The sequence below is a fragment of the Microcebus murinus genome, chromosome 20 (assembly GCF_040939455.1).
Source record: "Microcebus murinus isolate Inina chromosome 20, M.murinus_Inina_mat1.0, whole genome shotgun sequence".
NCBI classification, from domain to species: Eukaryota; Metazoa; Chordata; class Mammalia; order Primates; family Cheirogaleidae; genus Microcebus; species Microcebus murinus.
In genome coordinates, this window is record NC_134123.1 from 36,726,079 (window position 1) to 36,745,464 (window position 19,386).

General features: G+C 54.1%; 1 protein-coding gene across 1 annotated transcript in view; it reads left to right on the forward strand.

Annotated features, from left to right (window-relative positions):
- The first annotated feature begins 1,628 nt into the window (after positions 1 to 1,628).
- Positions 1,629 to 19,386, forward strand: part of TMCC1 (transmembrane and coiled-coil domain family 1) — a 46,810-nt gene continuing 29,052 nt past the window's right edge. Inside the window, exons 1-3 of the mRNA XM_075995922.1 lie at positions 1,629 to 1,788; positions 8,332 to 8,607; positions 13,132 to 13,973. Of these exons, the coding sequence (XP_075852037.1) occupies positions 13,335 to 13,973 (639 nt within the window). The 5' untranslated portion in view covers positions 1,629 to 1,788; positions 8,332 to 8,607; positions 13,132 to 13,334. The remainder of the gene's footprint in view (positions 1,789 to 8,331; positions 8,608 to 13,131; positions 13,974 to 19,386) is intronic.

Here is a 19,386-nt window from a genome sequence, read left to right on the forward strand (position 1 = left end):
GCCCCCCTCCCCACATACCCGGCTGCGTCGGTGGGAGGAGCCACGCAAGCTCCCAGGGCCGGCGTCGCAGCTCAGCTCGCCTATTGGCTGCGTGGGTGCGTAGGCGGGACTTGGGGAGGCGGGGCCACGTCCGATTCTCCGGACGTGGCACCGCCCTCTACGGCGCCGTACCTCAGCAGGCCCAGCGAGTGCGTGGGTGCGTAAGCGGGCGACCGAGAGGGGCGGGGCCAAGCCACCCTATGGGGCCGTGGCCCCGCCCCCTGAGGCTCCACAGCTCGGCTCTTGGCCAGCGAACGCGTCGCTAGGTATGCGAGCAGCGGAGCAGGGCCACGTCCGCCTCCTCAGCCTTGGCCACGCCCCCTGCGGTGACGTAATTCCGCTCGTCCGGCAGCGGAGTGGGTGGGCGGGGCACGTCTGCTTCTCGCGCCGTGGCCCCGTCCCCTTTACGGCGCCGCCGCTCGGCCGAGTGGGCGGGGCGACGTCAGCTCTGGGCCCCGCCCCCTGCGGCGACGCACCTCAGCTCGGCTAGCTACCGCAAGGGTGCGTGGGAGGTCGCGCCAGGGGGCGGAGTCACGTCTCCTTCTCGGGCCGTGGCCCCGCCCCTTACGGCGCCGCAGCTCAGTTCTTCAGGCAGCCGGGTGGGTGGGCGTGGCCACGTCGGACCCAGGGCGGCGCCCCGCCCCTTTGCGTCCCCTCAGCTCAGCTTCCCAGGATGTTGCGTGCGTGCGTAAGCGCCAAAGGGGCGTGGCCACGTCACCCTCATGGGTCATGGTCCAGCTCCCTTTAAGGCGCGGCAGCTCAGCTCGCCGAGCGGCAGAGTGGGTAGGTGGGTGGATTCACGTCAGCCCCAGGTTGTGGCTCTGCCCCTTGTAGCGCCGCACCTCAGCTCCCCCGCGGACCGCGTGCGTACGTAGGCGGGCGCCCCGGGCGGGCAGGTACACGTCAGCCTCCGGCGCCGTGGCCCCGCCCCCTACAACTGCGCCGCCTCATACCTCGCCCTTTACCCGGATGGAAGAGTGGGCGTGGCCACGTCCGTCTCCTGCCCCGTGGTCCCGCCCCTTACGGCGGCGCCGCATCTCCCCTCGCCCTTTAATCGAATGCGTGCGTGGGCGTGGCCACGTCCGCCTCCCGCGCCGTGGCCCCGCCCTCTACGTCTGCGCCGCATCTCCCCTCGCCCTTTAACCGAATGCATGCGTGGGCGTGGCCACGTCAGCCTCCCGCGCCGTAGCCACGCCCCCTACGTCTGCGCCGCATCTCCCCTCGCCCTTTAGCAGAGTGCGAGCGTGGGCGTGGCCACGTCCGCCTCCCCCTCGGTGGCCCCGCCCCCTACGTCTGCGCCGCATCTCCCCTCGCCCTTTAGCGGAGTGCGAGCGTAGGCGTGGCCACGTCAGCCTCCCGCTCGGTGGCCCCGCCCCCTACGTCTGCGCCGCATCTCCCCTCGCCCTTTAGCAGAGTGCGAGCGTGGGCGTGGCCACGTCAGTCTCCCGCGCCGTGGCCCCGCCCCCCTGCGACGTGCGCGCGTCCACCCGGCTCGCGCATGCGCGTCCGGCCGGGGGCGGAGGTTGTAGGCGGCGGCGGCGGCGGCGCCGGTTCGCGCGGTCCCGCGCCGGGCCTGAGGCGGAGGCGGAGGCGGCGGAGGCGGCGCGAGGGGCGGGCCGGGAGGGGCGTGGCGGCCCGGTCACGGGCATGGCCCGGGCGCGGCGGCCGCGGCAGCGGCAGGAGCCGGCGCGGAGGCTCGAGCGACGGCGCTGGCCGCGTCCCCAGCGGCTGCTCCCCGGCGCCCGTCCGGTGAGTGGGGTCCCCCCAGCTGCGTCCCCTCTCTCGGGGTCCCCGTCTCTCGGGGTCCCCCCGGTGGCGACGGTCGCGAGGGGAGGCGTGTCCCGCCAAACGCCGGCGGCGACGCGGGCCCGGGGCCTCCCGGTGGCGGCCGGGCGCCCGTCGCCCCCGGTGTGACGTCACAGGCCCGCGCCGGGGACCCGGCGCCCCCTCCCCGCCCCCACGGCCCTCGTTTCCCGTCGGGGGTCGCTCTGCGGTCGCCTTGACCCCGGGGTCCCCCTCTACGCGCCCCGGAACCCCTGTTTGGGGGACCCAGGGACGGGATGGGAACTGGCTTTTTTTGGGGGATCCGGGGTGTTTGCATGCCCCCCTGGGGTTCCCCGTCTGCGCGCCCCGGAACCCCTGTTTGGGGGACCCAGGCCCCTGGGACGGGATGGGGACCGGCTTTTTTGGGGGGTTCCCCCACTGCGCACCCCGTAACCGCTGTTTGGGGGACCCAGGCCCCTGGGACGGGTTGGGGACCGGCTTATTTAGGGGGTTCCGGGGTGGTTGCATCCCCCCTGTGGTTCCCCTTCTGCACACTCCGGCACCCCTGTTTGGGGGACCCAGGTCCCAGGGACGGGATGGGGACTGGCTTATTTGGGGAGTTCCCCCTCTGGGCACCCCGGCACCCCTGTTTCGGGGACCCAGGCCCCAGGGACGAGATGAGGACCGGCTTTTTTGGGGGGATCCGGGGTGTTTGCATGACACCCTGGGTTACCCTTTGCGCACTCTGACACCCCTATTTGGGGGACCCAGGCCCCTGGGACGGGATGGGAACGGGCTTATTTGGGGGGTTCCGGGTTGTTTGCATGACCCCCTGGGGTTCACCCTCTCGGCACCCGTGTTTGGGGGACCCAGCCCCCAGGGATGAGATGGGGACTGGCTTATTTGGGGGTTCCCCCACTGCGCACCCCAGTACCTCTGTTTGGGGGACCCAGGCCCCAGGGATGGGGACCGGCTTATTTGGGGGGTTCCCCTCTGTGCACCCCAGCATCCCTGTTTGGGGGACCCAGCCCCTGGGATGGGATGGGGACCGGCTTATTTTGCGGGTTCCCCCACTGCGCACCCCAGTACCCCTGTTTGGGGGACCCAGGCCCCTGGGATGGGATGGGGACTGGCTTATTTTGCGGGTTCCGGGGTGTTTGCATGACTCCCTGGGGTTAACCCTCTGCGCACCCCGGCATCCCTGTTTGGGGGACCCAGCCCCTGGGATGGGATGGGGACCGGCTTATTTTGCGGGTTCCCCCACTGCGCACCCCAGTACCCCTGTTTGGGGGACCCAGCCCCTGGGATGGGATGGGGACCGGCTTATTTTGCGGGTTCCGGGGTGTTTGCATGACTCCCTGGGGTTAACCCTCTGCGCACCCCGGCATCCCTGTTTGGGGGACCCAGACCCCTGGCCCTGGACGGGAACCGGCTTTTTTGGCGGGTTCCGGGATGTTTGCATGACCCCCTGGGGTTAACCCTCTGCGCACCCCGGCACCCCAGTTTGGGGGACCCAGGCCCCTGGCACTGCATGGGAACCGGCTTTTTTGGGGTTTCCGGGGTGTTTGCATGACCCCCCTGGGTTCCCCCCTGGAACCGGCTTTGCACCTGTTTGCTTTGATTTGTTAACTGGACGTTGGGGGAGGAGGAGGAGGAGGAGGAAGGAGCTCTGTGTGCTTGGGGGGTGCGGGGGGCGCAAGAGGTCGGCTGGGGCTTGGATTCGGGGTGCCTTTTATTATAATTAACCCTTTTTTCTTTTTTTTTTCTTTTTTTTTCTTTCTTTTTTTAGCAAGGGGATAGCAGGGAGTTGGTGGCACCTGTTCCCCCCAAAAAGAGGGGACGGGAGAAAACACTTTGCTTTTTTGGCAAACACGTTGCAAAACCTTTTGCTTTTTGAAAGCTGAAGGCAGGAGGCTCACGCCTGTCATCCCGGCACTCTGGGAGGAGGCCGAGGCGGGAGGATCGCTGGAGGTCAAGGAGTTGGAGGCCAGCCTCTGAGCAAGAGCGAGACCCCGTCTCTACTATAAATAGAAAGAAATTAATTGACCGACCAAAAACATATATAGAAAAAATGAGCCGGGCGTGGTGGCGCATGCCTGTAGTCCCAGCTACTCGGGAGGGAGGCCGAGGCAGGAGGATCGCTCGAGGCCAGGAATCGGAGGCTGCTGTGAGCGAGGCTGACGCCACGGCACTCACTCTAGCCCGGGCGACAGAGCGAGACTCTGACTCAAAAAAAGAAAAAAGAAATTAATTGACTAACTAAAAGCATATAAATAATAAAAAAAAAAAAATGAGCCGGGCGTGGTGGCGCGTGCCTGTTGTCCCAGCTACTCGGGAGGGAGGCCGAGGCGGGAGGCTCCCTCGAGGTCAGGGGTTCAAAACCAGCCTGAGCAAGAGCGAGACCCCGTCTCTACTAAAAATAGAAAGGAATTAATTGGCTAACTAATCCATATAGAGAAAAACGAGCCGGGCGTGGAGGCGCATGCCTGTAGTCCCAGCTACTCAGGAGGCCGAGGAGGGAGGATCGAGTGAGGTCAGGAGTTCGAGGCCAGCCTGAGCAAGAGTGAGACCCCGTCTCTACTAAAAAAAAAAAATAGAAAAAAAAAGAAATTAATTGGCCAATTAAAAATATATTAAAAAAAAAAAGAGCCGGGCGTGGTGGCGCATGCCTGGAGTCCCAGCTACTCGGGAGGGAGGGAGGCTGAGGCAGGAGGATCGCTGGAGGCCAGGAGTCGGAGGCTCCTGCATGTCGGTCATTGGAGTTGGTTTGGGTTGTTCCTTGTTCCTTAGCAACCTTGTTGCTAAGGGTACTACCCCTACCCCCACCCCAAAGACCAATTTGCTAGAAGTTTCTTTTTTTTTTTTTTTTTTTTTTTTGAGACAGAGTCTCACTTTGTTGCCCAGGCTAGAGTGAGTGCCGTGGCGTCAGCCTAGCTCACAGCAACCTCAAACTCCTGGGCTCAAGCAATCCTCCTGCCTCAGCCTCCCGAGTAGCTGGGACTACAGGCATTCGCCACCATGCCCGGCTAATTTTTTCTATATGTATCAGTTGGCCAATTAATTTCTTTCTATTTATAGTAGAGACGGGGTCTCGCTCTTGCTCAGGCTGGTTTTGAACTCCTGACCTCGAGCAATCCGCCCGCCTCAGCCTCCCAGAGAGCTAGGATTACAGGCGAGAGCCACCGCGCCCGGCTAGAAGTTTCTTTTTTTATTATTGTTATTTATTTTTTTCCAGCGTGTGTATAAATAAATATATAGCCATCCCCTCCCCCCCAACTGCCAGACACCCAATAACTGTGATTTATATACGTCCACTTAGGAGTTGATCAGTTAATACCAATTTTTTTGTTGTTGTTTTTTGAGAAAGAGTCTCGCTCTGTCGCCCGGGTTAGAGCGAGTGCCGTGGCGTCAGCCTCACTCATAGCAGCCTCCGACTCCCGGCCTCCAGCGAGCCTCCCGCCTCGGCCTCCCTCCCGAGTAGCTGGGACTACAGGCATGCGCCACCACGCCCGGCTCTTTTTTTTTTTTTTCTATATATTTTTAGTTGTCCAGCTCGTTTCTTTCTATTTTTTTTTTTAGTAGAGTCAGGGGTCTCGCTCTTGCTCGGGATGGTTTCGAACTCCTGAGCTCGAGCGAGCCTCCCGCCTCGGCCTCCCTCCCGAGTAGCTGGGACTACAGGCACGCGCCACCACGCCTGGCTCAGTTTTTTCCTATATATTTTTAGTTGGCCAGTTAATTTCTTTCTGTTTTTAGTAGAGACAGAATCTCGCTGTTGCTCGGGCTGTCGTAAAGTGTTTTTGTAAAGAACTGGAAAGTCCGGTTCATATTTTAGGTTTTATGGGGCCTTGCAAATCTCTTTTGCAATTCCTGAACTCTTGTTGTTTTTGTGCACATGCGGCCCCGGGCAGTACGTGAACGAGCATGTCTGCCGTGTTTCCCCAAAAACCGGCCCCTCAGCGGGACGTCTGAGCATTTGAGCCGTCAAAGCCCCCCGACCCCAAAAACCAGCCCCTTAGCGGGACGTCTGAGCGTTTGCGCCGTCAGAGCCCCCCGACCCCGAAAACCAGCCCTTTAGTAGGATGTCTGAGCGTTTGAGCCGTCAAAGCCCCCCGACCCCAAAAACCAGCCCCTTAGTGGGATGTCTGAGCGTTTGAGCCGTCAAAGCCCCCCGACCCCGAAAACCAGCCCTTTAGGGGGACGTCCGAGCATTTGAGCCGTCAAAGCCCCCCGACCCCGAAAATTGGCCCCTTAGCGGGACGTTTGAGCTGTCAAAGCTCCCCGACCTTGAAAACCAGCCCCTTAGCGGGACGTCCGAGCATTTGAGCCGTCAGAGCCCGACCCTGAAAACCAGCCCTTAGCAACGGTCGCCATGGTAACGCGGTCGCCATGGTAACGCAGGGCAAAAGTCTGCACCACAACCCGTGTGCGTGTGTGTGTGTGTGTGTGTGTGTGTGTGTGTGTGTGTGTGTGTGTGTGTGTGTGTGGTCGTAGTGGGACTTCTGAGCATTTAAGTTGTCGAAGCCCGACCCCGAAAACCAGCCCTTAGCAACGGTCGCCGTGGTGACGTGGTCGCCATGGTAACGCAGGGCAAACTCTGCGGCCACAACCCCCCAGTGCATGCCTGTGGTCGTCAAGGGGCGGGTCAGACGACCAGCAGCCCCTTCCCGTCCGCCCCGTCGTCCTTAGACCTCTGGGGCTCTGGACGGCAGGACAGGTCTGTTCCAGGAGGTTCTAAAGGGGAAACGGAGTCACGAGACGCTGCCCGGGGCGGGGTCCGGGGAGGGAGGAGGACGTTCCAGTCAGTAGACGTCTTCCCTCTTTACTTGAATCCGGGGACGCGGTTGTGCCGTGCTTACAAAAAAAAAAAAAAAAAAGACACGTACCCCGAAAATCATCAGCCCTAACGGGGTGTCTTCTTGGGGGAAAATAAATGTTAAGACCCCTGTCTGATTTTTTGGGGGGGAAACACGGTGTGTTCCAGTTAAACTTTGGACGCTGAAATTTGACTTTTCCTGTGGTTTTTCGGGTGTCGCGAGATAACTCATTCCGCCCCACCCCAAAACCGTTTAAAAATTTTTGAACCACATTTCTGAGCTCACAGGCCCTAGAAAAACAAACGTACAGCGAGCTGGATTTGGCTTGTAGGCCGTAGTTTGGGCTTTGATAGAAAAAGCGAGGCCGGGCGCGGAGGCTGGACGCCTGCAATCCCCGCACCCTGGGAGGAGGCCGAGGCGGGAGGATCGCTCTAGAGGCCAGGAGTTGGAGGCCGGCCTTAGCAAGAGCGAGACCCCGTCTCTACTACAAAAAAAATAGAAAGAAATTAGGTGGAAATTTCCATTCTGCAGGGGGAAGTGAGCTTCGGTGTTTTTCAACCATTTTTTTTTTTTTTTTAATTTTTATTTTTTTGAGACAGAGTCTCGCTCTGTCGCCCGGGCTGGAGTGAGTGCCGTGGCGTCAGCCTCGCTCACAGCAGCCTCCGACTCCTGGCCTCCAGCGAGCCTTCTGCCTCGGCCTCCCTCCCGAGTAGCTGGGACAACAGGCATGCGCCACCACGCCCAGGTCATTTTTTTTTATATATATATACTTTTTTAGTTGTCCAGCTCATTTCTTTCTATTTTTTAGTAGACACGGGGTCTCACTCTTGCTCAGGCTGGCCTTGAAGTCCTGGCCTCGAGCGATCCTCCCTCCTCAGCCTCCCTCCCGAGTAGCTGGGGCTACAGGCATGCACCACCACGCCCGGCTCATTTCTTTCTATTTATATTTTTATATTTTTAGTTGTCCAGCTCATTTCTTTCAATTTTTTTTTTTTTTTCTGTAGAGACGGGGTCTCGCTCTTGCTCAGGCTGGCCTCAAACTCCTGAACCTAGAGCGATCCTCCTGCCTCGGCCTCCCTCCCTGAGTAGCTGGGACTACAGGCATGCACCACCACGCCCGGCTCGTTTTTTCTATGTATTTTTAGTTGTCCAGCTCATTTCTTTCTATTTATAGTAGAGACGGGGGTCTCGCTCTTGCCCAGGCTGGCCTCCAACTCCCAACCTCGAACGATCCTCCCCTCTTGGCCTCCCAGAGTGCCTGGATGACAGGCGTGCCTGAGCCACCACGCCCGGCCCTAAACAATTTATTTTTTTTTTTTAACAGACGGGTCTCACTCCGTCACCCAGGCTGTAGTGCAGTCATCTGATCATAGCTCCCTGTCACCTGGGACTCCTGGCCTCCAGCGATCCTCCTGCCTCGGCCTCCATCCCGAGTAGCTGGGACTGACAGGCGTGCGCCTCCACGCCCGGCTCATTTTTTCTTTTTTTTTTTCTATATATTTTTAGTTGGCCAATTAATTTCTTTCTAGTTTTAGTAGAGACAGGGGTCTCGCTCTTGGGCTCAGGCTGGCCTCCGACTCCCGGCCTCCAGCGCGATCCTCCCTCCTCGGCCTCCCAGAGTGCCGGGATGACAACTTTTGAGCCACCTCTACCCCTGGTGGTTTTTTGTTTTTGTTTTTCTTTTCCTCACTCTCCCCATTCTCTGTCCCAGCAGGTATCACTTCCTGGCGAAGAGACGCCCAGCTCTGGAACTTTCTTCAGAGGCTAACGCTTGGCAAGGAACAGTTTTCTCCCGGGCACGCGAGACTGAGAAGACGGCCTCCACCCTTCTGGATTTTTTTTTTTTTTTTTAATAAGGATCTCCTGTTTGTATGTCTTTTTTTTTTTTTAAAAAAAAGAACTTTTTGGGAAACCTTTTGGATTACTAATAACCGTTCACCCTCACCCATGCAAAAGAAAGGAACAGCGCGGTCGCCGGGGTGTTGAAGAGGTAGGTGCAAATTTTCTTTGGCCTCCAAATCGCACCCCGAAAAGCTCTCGAAGCAAAATGTGAAATGGTGCCACAACCACGACACTTCCCTCTCTAGACCTCAGTTCTGATCCACTCCCTCGTTCCGGCTTCCTTTCTCCCATTTTCCCTTTTTTTTTTTTCTTTTTTTTTTAAGCAGTTGTACGAGCACAAGAACCGTTTTGGCCGGGCGCGGTGGCTCACGCCTGTCGTCCCGGCACTCTGGGAGGCCGAGGAGGGAGGATCGCTCAATCGAGGTCGGGAGGTGGAGGCCGGCCTGAGCAAGAGCAAGACCCCGTCTCTACTATAAATAGGAAGAAATTAATTGGGCAAATAATATATATGTGTATAGAAAAAATGTAGCCGGGCGTGGTGGCGCACGCCTGTAGTCCCAGCTACTCGGGAGGGAGGCCGAGGCAGGAGGATCGCTCGAGGTCAGGAGGTCGAGACCAGGCTGAGCAAGAGCGAGATTCAGTCTCTACTAAAAATAGAAAGAAATTAATTGGCCAAGTAATACATATACAGAAAAACGAGCCGGGCGTGGAGGCGCATGCCTGTAGTCCCAGCTACTCGGGAGGGAGGCCGAGGCAGGAGGATCGCCCGAGGTAAGGAGGTTGAGGCCAGACTGAGCAAGAGCGAGACCCCGTCTCTACTAAAAATAGGAAGAAATTAATTGGCCAAATAATATATATAGAAAAAAACGAGCCGGGCGTGGAGGCGCATGCCTGTAGTCCCAGCTACTCGGGAGGGAGGCTGAGGCAGGAGGCTCGCTTGAGGCCAGGCGTCGGAGGCTGCTGTGAGCGAGGCTGACGCCACGGCACTCACTCTAGCCTGGGCGACAGAGCGAGACTCTGTCTCAAAAAAAAAAAAAAAGAACCTTTTTTTTTAAAATAGGGTTTTTCCTTTTTTTTTTGTTAGTTAATTTATTTTATTTTTAGACGTTTTATTTCTTTTCATACCAGGATATCCCAAAGTACATGGATTGTTTGGTTTTTTTATTTATTTATTTTATAAGACAGAGTCTCGCTTTGTTGCCCGGGCTAGAGTGAGTGCCGTGGCATCAGCCTAGCTCACAGCAGCCTCAAGCTCCTGGGCTCAAGCGATCCTCCTGCCTCAGCCTCCTCCCGAGTAGCTGGGACTACAGGCATGCGCCACCACGCCCGGCTCATTCTTTCTATATATCAGTTGGCCAATTAATTTCTTTCTATTTATAGTAGAGACGGGGTCTGGCTCTTGCTCAGGCTGGTTTCGAACTCCTGACCTCGAGCGATCCGCCCGCCTCGGCCTCCCAGAGTGCTAGGATTACAGGTGTGAGCCGCCGCGCCCGGCCCGGTTATTTGCTTTTTTATTTATTTTTTTTAAGACAGAGTCTGGCTCTGTCGCCAGGCTAGAGTGAGTGCCGTGGCGTCAGCCTCGCTCACAGCAGCCTCCAACTCCTGGCCTCCAACAATCCTGCCTCAGCCTCCCTCCCGAGTTGCTGGGACTACACGTGTGTGCCACCACGCCCGGCTCGTTTTTTTTGTTTGTTTTCTATTTTTAGTTTTTTGGCTAATTTTTTTCTATTTATAGTAGAGACGGGGGTCTGGCTCTTGCTCAGGCTGGTCCCGAACTCCTGACCTCGAGCGATCCTCCCTCCTCGGCCTCCCAGAGTGCTGGGGTGACAGACGTGAGCCACCGCGCCCGGCCTGTTCCTTAATTTTTTTTTTTTTTTTTTTGGAGACAGTGTCTGTCGCCCGGGCTAGAGTGAGCGCCGTGGCATCAGCCTCGCTCACAGCAGCCTCCAACTCCTGGCCTCGAATGAGCCTCCTGCCTCAGCCTCCCAAGTAGCTGGGACTACAGGCATGCGCCACCACACTCTGCTAGTTTTTCCTATATATTTTTAATTTCCCAATTAATTTCCTTCTATTTTTAATAGAGACGGGGTCTCGCTGTTGCTCAGGCTGGCCTCCAACTCCTGACCTCGAGCGATCCTCCCTCCTCGGCCTCCCAGAGTGCTGGGGTGACAGGCCTGAGCCTCCCCGCCCGGCCTGTTCCTTACTTTTCTTTTCTTTTTTCTTTCCTTTTCTTTTCTTTTCTTTTTTTTTTTTTTGAGACAGAGTCTCGCTCTGTCGCCTGGGCCAGAGTGAGCGCCGTGGCCTCAGCCTCGCTCACAGCAGCCTCCAACCTCCCGCCTCGGCCTCCTCCCAGAGTGCTAGGATTACAGGCTCACGTGAGCCACCGCGCCCGGCCTTTACTTTTCAAGCACGTAAATCCTCGCGTGGAAGAGAGGCAGAGAAAAATAATTATAAATTAAATTTAAAAAAAAAAGAAAGAAAAAAAAATTAAAAAATCAAGCGTGTCAGTCTTGCTTTTTTGTGTCCTGGTTTGCTACTTTCTGCCTCGTTTGTTCTGTGTGATAAAAACTCCCGTCTGATGAAAAACTGCCTCTCTAGTGGACGCTGTTGGAGTCTAGCTTTCCAGGAAAAATTTTAATTATAATTTTAATTTTGGGCTCACCTCCCTTCCCAACTGTGCGCGGTGGGTGTGGTTTTTTAGGGTTGTCCTTGAATAAGAATTTGCAGGCACGGATTTGGAAGCTGCTTGGAAAAATATTTACTTACAACGGTCGGGGCACCGTGAGGTCTTGGTTTTACATTTCACGTAAACATTCAGAGTAGATTTAAGGCCGGGCGCGGAGGCTCACGCCCGGCATCCCAGCGCCCTCGGGAGGGAGGCCGAGGAGGGAGGATCGCTGGAGGTCAGGAGGTCGAGGCCAGCCTGAGCCCAAGAGGGAGACCCCCGTCTCTACTGAAAAAAATAGAAAGAAATGAGCTGGACAATTAAAAATATATATATAGAGAAAGAATTAGGGCGCATGCCTGTAGTCCCAGCTACTCGGGAGGGAGGCCGAGGCGGGAGGATCGCTGGAGGCCAGGAGTCGGAGGCTGCTGTGAGCGAGGCTGGTGACAGAGTGAGAGTCTTTTTCTCTCTCAAAAAAAAAAAAAAAAGATTGCTTAATGAAAGTGGCTGTTTTTATTGCCTCCTCTGGAAGTCTTAACACAAAAAAGTAATTTTAAAATTGAAAGGGAAAATAAAATATTAAAAGATCTAAAAAAAAACAAAACAAAGAAAGATCCTATTTGTTTGGCTAAGCAGCTTGTTTTTTTTTTTCTTTGTTTTAGCACTGGAGTTTCTGCATGGATTTATAACATAAGGTTTTCTTTTTTTTTGTCTTTTTTCTTTCTTTTCTTTCCTTTTTTTCTTTTCTTTCCTTTTTATTCCTTCTGTTTTCTCTTATTTTCTTTTTTCTCTTTTCTTTTTTTTCCTTTTTATTTCTTCTGTTTTCTTTTTTCTCTTTTCTTTCTTTTCTTTCCTTTTTATTTCTTCTGTTTTCTCTTTTCTTTTTTTCCTTTTTATTTCTTGTTTTCTTTTCTTTTTTCTCTTTTCTGTCCTTTTTTCTTCTGTTTTCTTTTTTCTGTTTCCTTTTTTTTCTCTTTTCTTTGTTCTCTTTTGTTTCTTGTCTTCTCTTTTCTCTCTCTTCTTTACCTTTTGTTTCTGTTTCTTTTCTCTCTTCTCTTTTCTGTCTTTACCTTTTTTCTTTTCTCTTTTCTTTCTTTTCTCTCCTTTCTTTTTTTTCTTCTGTTTTCTCTTCTTTCCTTTTCTTCTCTTTTCTCTTGTCTTTTCTTTTTTCTCTTTTCTTGCTTTTCTTTCCTTTTTTCTTCCGTTTTCTCTTCTTTTTTCTGTTTCCTTTTTTCGTTTCTTCTCTTTTTTGTTTCTTCTCTTTTCTCTCTTTTGTTTACCTTTTTTCTTTTCTCTCTTCTCTTTGTCTTTTCTCTCTTTTCTTCGCCTTTTTTCTTTTTTCTTTCTCATTTCTTTGTCTTTTCTTGCCTTTTTTGTTTTCTTTTTTATCTTTTTTTCTCTTTCCTTTTTTTCTTCTCTTTTCTCTTTTCCTTTTTTCTTCACTTCTCTCTTCTTCTCTTCTCTTTCCTTTTCCTTTCCTTCTCTTCTCTTTCTCTTCTCTCTTTCTCTTTTTCTCTTTCTCTTCTCTCTTCTCTTTTTCTCTTTCTCTTTTTCTCTTTCTTTCTCTTTTTCTCTTTCTCTTCTCTCTTTCTCTTCTCTTTTTCTCTTTCTCTTCTCTCTTTCTCTTCTCTCTTCTCTTTTTCTCTTTCTTTCTCTTTTTCTCTTTCTCTTCTCTCTTTCTCTTCTCTTTTTCTCTTTCTCTTCTCTTCCTCTTCCTCTTCCTCCTTCTCTTCTCTTCTCTTCTCTTTTCTTTTCTCTTCTCTCTTTTCTCTTTTTCTCTTTCTCCTCTCTTTCTCTTCTCTCTTTGTCTTCTCTCTTCTCTTTCTCTTCTCTTCCTCTTCCTCTTCCTCCTTCTCTTCTCTCCTTCTCTTCTCTTCTCTTCTCTTCTCTTCTCTTCTCTTCTCTTCTCTTCTCTTCTCTTCTCTTCTCTTCTCTCCCTCTCCTCTCCCTCTCCTCTCCTCTCCTCCCCTCTCCTCTCTCTCCCCTCCCCTCCCTTTCTTCCATCAGACAGGCACGAAGCCTCCGCTCCCGGCCTCCACTGCCCCTCCTCCTCCTCCTCCTCCTCCTCCTCGGCATATGCTCTTCTGAACCAGCTTTTTTTTTTTTTTTTTTTTTTTTAAATTTTAATTGTCACCGTGCTTGCCCATTACACCCCGCCGCCCCGGGACTCGCAGGCCGCCCCCGGCCCGGCCGCCCCTCCCTCCGCGACGATGGAGCCCCCGGCCGGCGAGCCGCCGCGCGAGGACCCGGACCCCGGAGGCCGGCCTCCCCCGGACGCTGCGGAGGCCCGGAGGCCGCCCCCTGCGGAGGCCGAGGCGAGGCCGGCGGCGGCGCGGGCCGCGGCGCACAACGCGCTGGAGAACATCAACGTGCTGGGCCAGGGCCTCAAGCTCCTGTTCCAGCACCAGCGCCGCCGCTCCTCCGTGTCCCCGCACGACCTGCAGCAGCTGCAGGCCGAGGCCGCGCCCGCGGAGGCCGAGCCGGGAGGCCCGGGCTCCGCCGAGGCCGACGGCGGCGGAGGCTGCGCCCCGGCCGCCCAGCCCACCGCCCTCAACCGCGTCCTGCAGCAGATCCGGGTCCCCCCCAAGATGAAGAGGGGCGCCAGCCTGCACGGCCGCAGGGCCAAGCCCGAGCCCGCCAAGGGCAGCCCGCAGGCCGGCAGGAGGTCCGGCGCGGAGGCTGGCCTCGGCCTCGCCGCGCAGCAGCAGCCCGGCCGGCCGCGCTCCTCGTCCACCACCGACGCGCCCGGCAGCTCGGCGGCCGCCGACATCGCGCTGGCCGCGGCCTCCTCCGCCCTGGCGGCCTCCGGCCTCGCTGGCCTCCCCGCCGACGACGGCGCCCTGGAGAGGGTGAGTGTCGCCCGCCGTCCCCTGTTGGGGGGGACCGGGCCTCGTCCCTTCCCCAAGACACGGGCCCCTGTCTCTTAGGTGGGACCGCAAGCGCTGTCCCAGGGCACGGCGCTCAGGGAGGCCGGGGAGGGAGGATCGCTCGGTCGAGGCCAGGTTGGAGTCGGAGGCCGGCCTCTACTAAAAAAAAAAAAAAAAAATAGAAAGAAGTGAGCCGGGCGTGGTGGCGCGTGTCTGTAGTCCCAGCTATGCAGGAGGGAGGCCGGGGAGGGAGGATTGCTTGAGGTCAGCAGTTGGAGGCCAGCCTGAGCAAGAGCGAGACCCCCTATCTCTACTAAAAAAAATAGAAATGAACCAGACAACTAAACATATCTATATAGAAGAACATATATGTATACACACACACATATATATATGCATATATATAGAGAGAAACATATATACGTATATGGAAAAGAGCCGGGCGTGGTGGCGCGTGCCTGTGGTCCCAGCTACTCGGGAGGCTGAGGAGGGAGGATCGCTCGTTTGAGGCCAGGGAGTTGGAGGCCGGCTTCTGAGCGAGACTACCGTCTCTATTAAAAAAAATAGAAATGAGCTGGATGACTAAAAATGTATAGAAAAAACGAGCCGGGCGTGGAGGCGCGTGCCTGTCGTCCCAGCTACTCGGGAGGGAGGCCAAGGCAGGAGGATCACTCGAGGCCAGGAGTTGGAGGCTGCTGTGAGCGAGGCTGACGCCACGGAGCTCATGTAGCCCGGGCGACAGGCGAGACTCTGTCTCCAAAATATATACATGTATGTTAGCAATAATAATAATAAAAGCAAGGCACCGGGTGGTCCCTGTTTCCCCGATCCCGGCAGCGGACCCACAGGAAGTGCTCGGGGTGGGAGAGCCGGGGACCCTCTTGTCCCCTGTCCCCTGTGTCTCGTGTGTGACAGTGACGGGCTCTGCAAGATTGCTAAGATCTAGAACAGTGACGGGCTCTGCAAGATTGCTAAGATCTAGAACAGTGACGGGCTCTGCAAGTTTGCTAAGTTCTAGAACAGTGCCGGGCTTTGCAAGTTTGCTAAAACTTAGAACAGTTATGGCTTTGCAAGTCTGCTAAGATTTAGAACAGTGAGGGGCTTTGCAAGTCTGTTAAGATCTAGACCAGTGGCGGGCTCTGCAAGTTTGCTAAGATCTAGAACAGTGGCGGGCTCTGCAAGTTTGCTAAGATCTAGAACAGTGAGGGGCTTTGCAAGTCTGCTAAGATCTAGAACAGTGAGGGGCTCTGCAAGTCTGCTAAGATCTAGACCAGTGAGGGGCTCTGCAAGTCTGCTAAGATCTAGACCAGTGGCGGGCTCTGCAAGTTTGCTACGATCTAGAACAGTGAGGGGCTCTGCAAGTCTGCTAAGATCTAGACCAGTGAGGGGCTCTGCAAGTCTGCTAAATTCTAGAACAGTGCCGGGCTTTGCAAGTTTGCTAAGATCTAGGACAGTGGCGGGCTTTTGCAAGTGTGCTAAGATCTAGAACAGCGACGGGCTCTGCAAGTTCGCTAAGATCTAGAACAGCGACGGGCTTTGCAAGTTTGCTAAGTTCTAGAACAGTGCCGGGCTTTGCAAGTTTGCTAAAACTTAGAACAGTTATGGCTTTGCAAGTCTGCTAAGATTTAGAACAGTGAGGGGCTTTGCAAGTCTGTTAAGATCTAGACCAGTGGCGGGCTCTGCAAGTTTGCTAAGATCTAGAACAGTGGCGGGCTCTGCAAGTTTGCTAAGATCTAGAACAGTGAGGGGCTTTGCAAGTCTGCTAAGATCTAGAACAGTGAGGGGCTCTGCAAGTCTGCTAAGATCTAGACCAGTGAGGGGCTCTGCAAGTCTGCTAAGATCTAGACCAGTGGCGGGCTCTGCAAGTTTGCTACGATCTAGAACAGTGAGGGGCTCTGCAAGTCTGCTAAGATCTAGACCAGTGAGGGGCTCTGCAAGTCTGCTAAATTCTAGAACAGTGCCGGGCTTTGCAAGTTTGCTAAGATCTAGGACAGTGGCGGGCTTTTGCAAGTGTGCTAAGATCTAGAACAGCGACGGGCTCTGCAAGTTCGCTAAGATCTAGAACAGTGGCGGACTCTGCAAGTTCGCTAAGATCTAGAACAGTGACGGGCTCTGCAAGTTTGCTAAGATCTAGAACAGCGACGGGCTTTGCAAGTTTGCTAAGTTCTAGAACAGTGCCGGGCTTTGCAAGTTTGCTAAAACTTAGAACAGTTATGGCTTTGCAAGTCTGCTAAGATTTAGAACAGTGAGGGGCTTTGCAAGTCTGTTAAGATCTAGACCAGTGGCGGGCTCTGCAAGTTTGCTAAGATCTAGAACAGTGGCGGGCTCTGCAAGTTTGCTAAGATCTAGAACAGTGAGGGGCTTTGCAAGTCTGCTAAGATCTAGAACAGTGAGGGGCTCTGCAAGTCTGCTAAGATCTAGACCAGTGAGGGGCTCTGCAAGTCTGCTAAGATCTAGACCAGTGGCGGGCTCTGCAAGTTTGCTACGATCTAGAACAGTGAGGGGCTCTGCAAGTCTGCTAAGATCTAGACCAGTGAGGGGCTCTGCAAGTCTGCTAAATTCTAGAACAGTGCCGGGCTTTGCAAGTTTGCTAAGATCTAGGACAGTGGCGGGCTTTCCAAGTGTGCTAAGATCTAGAACAGCGACGGGCTCTGCAAGTTCGCTAAGATCTAGAACAGTGGCGGACTCTGCAAGTTCGCTAAGATCTAGAACAGTGGCGGGCTTTCCAAGTGTGCTAAGATCTAGAACAGTGGCGGGCTCTGCACTTTGCTAAGATCTGGAACAGTGGCGAGCTTTGCAGGTTTGCTAAGATCTAGAACAGTTGTGGGCTTTGCACGTTTCATAAGATCTAGAACAGTAGCAGGCTCTGCAAGTTTGCTAAGATCTAGACCAGTGGCGGGCTTTGCAAGTTTGCTAAGATCTAGAACAGCGACGGGCTTTGCAAGTTTGCTAAGTTCTAGAACAGTGCCGGGCTTTGCAAGTTTGCTAAAACTTAGAACAGTTATGGCTTTGCAAGTCTGCTAAGATTTAGAACAGTGAGGGGCTTTGCAAGTCTGTTAAGATCTAGACCAGTGGCGGGCTCTGCAAGTTTGCTAAGATCTAGAACAGTGGCGGGCTCTGCAAGTTTGCTAAGATCTAGAACAGTGAGGGGCTTTGCAAGTCTGCTAAGATCTAGAACAGTGAGGGGCTCTGCAAGTCTGCTAAGATCTAGACCAGTGAGGGGCTCTGCAAGTCTGCTAAGATCTAGACCAGTGGCGGGCTCTGCAAGTTTGCTACGATCTAGAACAGTAGCAGGCTTTGCAAGTTTGCTAAGATCTAGACCAGTGCCGGGCTTTGCAAGTCTGCTAAGATCTAGAACAGCGACGGGCTCTGCGAGTTTGCTAAGATCTAGAACAGTGACGGGCCTTGCAAGTGTGCTAAGATCTAGAACAGCGATGGGCCTTGCAAGTGTGCTAAGATCTAGAACAGCGATGGGCCTTGCAAGTGTGCCAAGATCTAGAACAGCGATGGGCCTTGCAAGTGTGCTAAGATCTAGAACAGCGACGGGCCTTGCAAGTGTGCTAAGATCTAGAACAGTGAGGGGCTTTGCAAGTGTGCTAAGATCTAGAACAGCGATGGGCCTTGCAAGTGTGCCAAGATCTAGAACAGCGATGGGCCTTGCAAGTGTGCTAAGATCTAGAACAGCGACGGGCCTTGCAAGTTTGCTTAGTTTTAGAACAGTGCCGGGCTTTGCAAGTTTGCTAAAACTTAGAACAGTTACGGCTTTGCAAGTCTGCTAAGATCTAGAACAGCGGCGGGCTTTGCAAGTCTGTTAAGATCTAGACCAGTGAGGGGCTCTGCAAGTCTGCTAAGATCTAGACCAGTGGCGGGCTCTGCAAGTTTGCTACGATCTAGAACAGTAGCAGGCTTTGCAAGTTTGCTAAGATCTAGACCAGTGCCGGGCTTTGCAAGTCTGCTAAGATCTAGAACAGTGACGGGCCTTGCAAGTGTGCCAAGATCTAGAACAGCGATGGGCCTTGCAAGTGTGCTAAGATCTAGAACAGTGAGGGGCTTTGCAAGTGTGCTAAGATCTAGAACAGTGACAGGACTTTGCAAGTTTGCAAAGATAGGACACCCCGCATGGGGACATTTCTCACGACAGCCCTCAGCATGCCCTGCCACCGGCTCTGCCAGGACACTGTCACTTAAAAAAAAAAAAAAAAAGCCCCTTCCCGTCTGTCTGCAGCCCCTGGGGTGGGGGGTGACCCTGGTCCCCCGCTGCGGCCCCAGGTGGCAGCTGTCCAGGGCGTGTCGCCGGCCGTGTGGCTGCGTGTGTTTGTGCGCACGGGGACCGGCTTCCACTCGTCCCCTCCTCCCGTGAGCCGCGATTCCTCCCTGTCCCCTCTGTCGCGCCCGCCGGCCACCAGCGCCACCCTGCAGTGCTAAGGAGGGGACTAGGCCCCGAGCAAGCGCCGCCTCTTGTTCTTCCCGGTGACAGACAGGAAGCGTGCCGGCTGGCGGGCAGCCCCCTTGCGTCCCCGGTGTCTGCAGCTGTCACCTGAATCGGGGACAGGGCTGTCACTCGCTCGCTGCCGGGGTAGGGTTTCCAGAAGGGGGAGTTTGTGTGTGAGAGAGACAGAGACAGAGACAGAGAGAGAGACAGAGACAGAGAGAGAGAGACAGAGATAGACAGAGACAGAGAGACACAGAGACACAGAGGGAGACAGAGAGAGAGACAGAGAGAGAGACAGACAGAGACAGAGACAGAGACAGAGAGAAGCAGAGAGAGACACAGAGATACCGAGAGAGACAGAGACAGACACAGAGACAGAGAGACAGAGAGGGAGGGAGGGGAGGAGTTAGTTGTGGGTTGCAGGTGTGTTAATTTCATTAGCGATTAGCAAGGTTAATTCATTGGCAATATTAGCAGTTAGCAAGATGAATTCATTAGCAATACTAGTTAGCAATTAGCAAGGTTAATTCATTAGCAATATTAGCAGTTAGCAAGATGAATTCATTAGCAAGATGAGTTAGCAATTATTAGTAAGATGAATTCATTAGCAATACTAGTTAGCAGTTAGCAAGATGACTTCATTAGCAATGTTAGTTAGCAATTGTTAGCAAGATGAATTCATTAGCAATGTTAGCAGTTAGGAAGATGAATTCGTTAGCAATGTTAGTTAGCAATTAGCAAGATGAATTCATTAGCAGTATTAGCAATTATTAGCAAGATGAATTCATTAGCAGTATTAGCAGTTATTAGCAAGATGAATTAATTAGCAATGTTAGTTAGCAATTAGCAAGATGAATTCATTAGCAGTATCAGCAGTTGGCAGCGCTAATTCATGAGCAGTATCAGCAGTTGGCAAGATGAATCCATTGGCAACATCAGCAGTTGGCAAGACGAATTCGTTAG